At 56.3% G+C, this 6,076-nt stretch overlaps 1 protein-coding gene across 1 annotated transcript in view; it reads left to right on the top strand.

Moving 5' to 3' along the window:
• The first annotated feature begins 5,466 nt into the window (after window positions 1-5,466).
• The window catches only part of LOC146588061 (tetraspanin-15-like), a 6,642-nt gene continuing 6,032 nt past the window's right edge, over window positions 5,467-6,076 (top strand). The window contains exon 1 of the mRNA XM_085318602.1: window positions 5,467-5,553. Coding sequence (XP_085174728.1) covers window positions 5,467-5,553 — 87 coding nt within the window. The remainder of the gene's footprint in view (window positions 5,554-6,076) is intronic.

Here is a 6,076-nt window from a genome sequence, read left to right as displayed (position 1 = left end):
GCCCGGGGTCTTTTCCGCGGCGCCGAGCGGTGCCTGGACGCTCGGCTCCGCGTCTCGGCGCAACGAACTCGCTCGGGCGATGCCTCGCGCTAAGCCAGCAAGCTGCTGGCCGGGATGTCGGGGTGGGGGGGTAAAAGTCGCCCCGCGGGACTTTTCCACCGGGTGGAAAGACCCTGGGGGAAGCTTTTGCCAAGCCGCTGCTTGCAACTAATTTGGGGGGTAAAACATCTCCGACCCTAARAGCCCCAGAAATAGGCTGCCCCGGACCGGCGGCGCGGGCACGGGCTCCTCCTGCGAGCGGCCGGCTGCCCGGCACGCGCTCCTCCGCTCGCTGCAGCCTGCTCTCCCCGTCAACCCCGCGCTAGCGTTGCACGGGCTTTAAACCGAGCGCGGCCGAGCTCCCCGTTGAGTTTTACGCATCTGCGTTTCGTCTGCGTTCCCCAGGCTGGTTATTGAACGGGGGCTCGTGCCGCAGCTCCCTCGCTCCGCGCCGCTCTCCCTGTAAAGGCGCTTCGGAGACCCCCGCATCGGGACGGCTGGGGGGGCGCGCGGCTCCGGTTCGCGCTGCGGTTGCTGAACGTGAGCCCGCGATCCCGGCTCCGAACCGCCTTCTCGTGCCTCGGGGAGGTTCGTAGGTGCGAAGTGCTGTAGCAAAACCCTTGGGCACAGGTTTCTGCTTTTAACTTCTTGCCCTCGCAGGGTGAGCGGGTTCACAAGCCCCCTTAGAGACGGGGCTTTGGGGAGCRTTTCGGTTCTTCGTACGCTTTATAAATCACCTCGGCCTGGGCAGGGGCTGTTGCATGCAGCTATGCGGTGATCGGCAATATAACTTTTAAGCTGGTGAATATGGGAGCGCTGCGTGTTTGCAATACGCTCACGGGTGCTTCTCTAGCACGTATTTAAGCCCATTTGTGGGCTGAAAAGAGCAGCCYGGAGCTGCGGCGTCCCTGTTGCAATAGGGTCCTCGTGCGCCAGCAGCAGCTCCAGCAACTGGGCTGCAGCGGCTGGAGGTGGGAGAGGCTAAATTGGGGAGAAAGCACGTTTGAGGACGAGGGTTTTTTTTAAATCCTACCTTAGAGCTGAGTCAAACCGCTGCTCTGGCTCCCGAGCTGCTGGCGGCAGCAGCGATGAGCTGTGCGGTGCTGCTGCAGGAATCATAAATTTTAGCGTGCAAGAGGAGGGAAAAAAAAAAACAAAAAAACCACAACTGGGAATTAAATGAACAAACAAAACCACCTCGGCAAAGTAACGCCCTGGGTTTTGCTTGCTGCTCTGCCACGTGCAACACAGGGATAAGCAAGGGAAGGAGAAAAGGCCCCTGGGGCGCGTTCGCCTCCATCCCCTGTTTGCCTTCACCTTCCTCGGCTTTGCTGTGCCTGGTGGAAGCAGCCTCAAAACCCAGCGGGGTTTTAACGATTATTTTGCAATTTGGAAGCCCGAACGGTGCAAACGCTTCGGGCGCGGGAACGAGCGTTATCCGCTGCCCGCGTGGTTGGCCTTGCACCCAGTGTGCAGGGTGCTGCCTATCTTTGCTTTTCCCCCMAAAAAAAGAGGCCGGGAACAGGCAGGTTTGGGGACCCTTCGATTGCCGCAGCCGCTTAATTCGGCCCCTTTCCAAAGCCGCGTTGTAAGTGGGGTTCAAAGCTGCGTTAGCCTGAGTACCCCAGAGCACCATATATACATATATATATATATATATATATATATGTTTTTGCCATGCTTTCTGCAGGCTTCTCTGTTGTTTCATGAATTATAGAGCTGAGCTGTATGCTGGCACCTAGTTGGTCCCTTTTGGGTACAAAAATCTGCATTTTGGAGTGCTCCGAGTGGTCGCTGCGGAGGGAGAGGGGAGGGCCAAAGCGCAGGGCACCCCGAGTCCCGTGCGAGTCGGCYGGTCCCATCGGATCGAACCCACCTGCAATTCGCAGGGGGGATAAAGGTCATTTTTCTGCCGTTGTTTTTGCTGGGCCCTGCCCGCTCGGCGCATGGGCGAGACGAAAGCGCCCGTGTCAGAGCAAGGTTTGCCCCCCCCTTTTTTTTGCCCCCCCCCTTTTTTTTGCCCCCCCTTTTTTTTGGCATCGCACCTTGCTGGAAGCTTCATCTCCTGAACAAGCCCCGGCAGGGAGCCGGGCAGGCAAAGCATTAGCGCTCAAAAATTTGCTCTAGGAAAAGGTGAGGAGCCACCGCGGGGCACAAATGCGTCTCAAGCAGGGAGCTCAAGTGGCATCTTGCTCCTGGAAATGAAATTGGTGTTTTTTCCCCCCTTTCTTTCTTTCTTTCTTTCTTTCTTTTTTTTTTAATCATTTCTTGGGAGAAGGAAATGCCCATGCCGACAGCTTGAGCGACCGTGATCCCAGGGTGCTAAAACGGGCGAGAAGGGGGAAAAGTGATAAACGCACCGCGCGGTTTCCATTTATTTATTTTTTTCTTTCTTCTTCCAGCTTTTTTTCTTTTTGTGAGTGGAGGGAAAATGTGTTTTTTTGCAAATTCCTTCTGTGAATCTTTTTTTTTTTTTTTGGGGGGCTTCTTTTCCCCACGGATTCGGCAATGCGCGGCGGCGGGGAGAAGGCGGCAGCGCCCGGGAGCGGGCCCGTGGCGCCGCGGGAGCGAAGGTCCGGGAAACCTCGCTCCTCGAGGCGGATGCAGCTGCTAAATCCCGATTTCCGAGCGGCTTTGAATCCCTTTCTGCTTCTCACGCGGGCTCTCGCGCGATGCCAGAGCGCCGGGCGCTTTCCCGGAGCTCGGAGCGTCGCCGGGCACCGCGGACCAGAGAGAAGCTGAGATTTATTGACTGATTTATTTATTTTTTCCCGGCTTGGGAATGAAACGAAACCGGCTATATCCGATGATGGCTCCAAGCAATTCCAGGCCAAATGCACCTTGCTAGCATTGCCTTTTTTTTTTAAATTTTATTTTTTTCCCCCCTTCCTTTTCTCCTCCCGGTTTCGGGGCCYGGCTTGGCGGGCGGCGGATGCACCGGTTTCTGCCGGGGAAGGGCTGCGTCGGGGCAGGGTGATCTGCCGCCTCCTCCTCTTCCTCGGTGCGTGCTGGCAGCCGGAGGAAGGGCCTGATTAGATAATTGCATCAGCACCAGCTCCAACAACTGTCAGCACGGATAAAGCTCCCGGAGCCGGGAGATAGAAAAGACCTTTATTATTATTTCCCCAGCTTTTTTTTTTTGGCATGGGAAAGGCTGCTGTGACGGATAATGATTTAAGGGAAYGGGAGGGGGAGGGTGTAATTAATGCCAGCGCACGAAGGTTTTTGGAAARGAGGTTTTGTCAAACTGGCTTGATTTCTATTTTATTATTGTTATGGGACGTGGTTGGAATTTTGTGGGGTTTTGAGGCTATTTAATATCTTTTTCTTCCCCAATCTGCCTCTCTTAGGTACCAAAGAGATATTTTTTTTTGCTCGAGGGCATCGCTCCTGCCCGTCGCCTCCTTTCCAGGCCCTCTTGGACGGATAAATGCGGTTGAATATCTCATTTTAGGGAGACCAAGGCCGATAGCGCCTATAAGTCAGTGGCACGCAGAGATTTTTTGTTTTGTTTTGTTTTGTACCTGGGAGAAAATTGGCCTCGTCGGCTTTATCGGCGTTTTGCACGGGCAAATTGCAGCAAAATACAGCGGTCSCACTCGTGCCCGGGGTTATTTTCTGCCGTCGGGTGATGGCTTCTTCCTGCCCCTGGTGCAAGCAGGGGATTAACGCTGAGGTTGCAGAGTTGGGTTCACTTTTTTTTTTAGTATAGCTTAGCAAAGAGGCTACTTTTATTTTTATTTATTTTCTTTGCCCGCTCCTCGTCGAGTCGCGTTCGATAGCGACGGTTTGAGGGGCRTTAGAGCCGGCTCCGAGCGGGACCTGGGAGGCGACGGGCTTCCCCGCGACGGCCCGAGGAGCAAAAGCCTTTAATTTCCCCTGGAAAAAATGCATTTCGGGGGTGGGGAGGAGAGTGGCCGGCGGGGGGCTGATTGCAGCCCCGCAGCTGGGAGCTGTTGGGCTCCTTTTGGAGCACGAAGGGAGATTTATTTATTTATTTTATCCTCCCCCCCCTTGCTCCAACCTGGAGCCCGAGCTGCCGGATAGTTTTGCAGCCCTGTAGGCTTGATTATTTATTAATTTATTATTTCTTTAGCGTATGGGAGGCAGGTACCTGCTGGCAGCGGATTAAATATTGATGGCAGTGACTGACGCCTCGCACGGCGAGGAGGAACGGGTGCAACGGCGGCAGCTGGATCCGCTCGGCCGCCGCGGCCTCCCCGTCCCGGGCRTCCGGACCCCTCGGCATCGCGGACAGGAGGGTTATTTTTTTTTGGCATAAAGGGGTGCAATGAGCTCCTGTGCTTTACCGCAGGTTATTTAAGAGAACGGCAACGACTCGGGAGAGCTTCTGTCTGCCTGGCGGGTTTTTCCCGGCGTTGCACCGTTCGCCGCGCAAAAAGCAACCGGATCCCTCCGTTCCTGCGGTTCGTGAACGAATAACGACAAGCAGAAGGGAAACGGGAAACGTTTGGGCCTTAATTTGCAATTAGAAGCACTCTACCTGGCAAAAAAAATTTTTTTTTTAATTTTTTTTATTTTTTTTTGCAAGGCTACAAGCCCCTTGTGGCAGGTTCCAGCCTAAACTGTAAGCAGGGGTGTGATGAAAAAGTGTCTGCCGGCCCCCAAGCTAGGAGAGGCGTAAAAGCGAGCGTGTTTTCCCGCGTGCGTTTGCACTGCCGCGGGCTGAACTCTTTCCCCCCCGCCGCGAGCGCCGTTGCTCCCGGGCCTCGCCGCTGCTTTTTTGGGGCGAAACCGGCAGGGCAAAGCCCTGGCCCGCGGAGGCGGCGAGGCCGAAGGCCCCGGGTTAATGATTGCCGCGGGTTAATGATTAAAGGCGGGAGGTAACTCGGGGCTCCGCTCCCGCCGCCCCGCGGACGGCACCGGGCGCGTGGTCGAGTTGCGAGCGCTGTCTGAACCCGGAAAAAAAATCGGCGTTTGCCTTTTTAAAAGCTCAGCCGTCCTCGCGCCCAGCAGACCAGGTGCGTTTCCTCCCTGCTATAGTGATTTTAGCGTAAATAAATGCATGATTCCAGGCTGGTTTCCGTCTGCTCCTGTCCAAATACTGCCTAAATCCACTATCGCTCCCCTGCAGCAAGTCTGCTAGAGCGAATATGTGGTTTTTTTTCCCCCCTCCTCCTCCTTCTTCGCTAATAGTTCCTAGGTGCTTTCCGCCTTCGGTCGCGTCCTTCCGCGGGGAACCCGACTTCTTCCTCGTTTCGCCTCGGAAAAAATTCGCTGCGTGGCCTCGGGCGGTCCAACCCTTTCGCGAAATCGCGTATTTTCGTTTTCACGCGTGCCGACCGCGCGCCCGCGCGTTTCCGTTTGCTCCCGTAGGCGGACGTGCCGGGGGCGAGGGCGAGGGCTGCTCCGCGCGGACGCCGGAGCCGCCAGAGCCGGGCGAGGGGCGGCTCGGCCGCCGGCGACATGGCCCGGCCCGGCGGCTGCAGGGATTCCCCCCTCTACTACTACGGCATCAAATTCGCCCTGGCCGCCTACGCCACCCTCTTCTCGGTAGGTGCCGCCGGGCTTTCGCTCGGTGCGGTTGCAACGCCGGCGGCGGCGGGCGACGCGCCGGGCTCGGCCGGGTTTAAATGCACCGCGCTGATTTTTATTTATTATTATTATTATTATTATTAAGCTTGAGCTTTGCACCCCTCTCCCCCTTGGGAAAACCCCCTTCCGGAGTTCTCCTCCTTAACCCCCCCCCCCGAGGGTTCAACCGCCCCTCGGTCGAGTTATTTTGCTGCTTTGGGTCGGAGCAGATTTTCCGGGGGGTGCACAAGCGCCTCGCTGCACCCCGCGGTGCAACGTGTCCGACCTTGGGCTGGACAAACTGCAAAAATCCGGCTTGTTTTTCCCCCGAGCAGGAGCAAAATAAGTGATTTTACTGTATTTGCACCTTTTGTTTTCTTCCCCCCCAGATATCTGTCCCATCTTTTGCTGGTGCAAGCCCAGAAGGGGCTGTAGGCCAGGGGAATGGGGTGTTCCCGGTTGTTTTTCTCCCAGCTTTCCCTCCCCCCCCCCCTTTTTCCCC

The sequence above is a fragment of the Rhea americana genome, unplaced genomic scaffold (assembly GCF_003343005.1).
Source record: "Rhea americana isolate MKP2758 unplaced genomic scaffold, rheAme1 scaffold_544, whole genome shotgun sequence".
NCBI lineage: Eukaryota > Metazoa > Chordata > Aves > Rheiformes > Rheidae > Rhea > Rhea americana.
The sequence above is the reverse complement of the archived record's forward strand: the minus strand, read 5'-3'. Positions and strand labels throughout refer to the sequence as shown.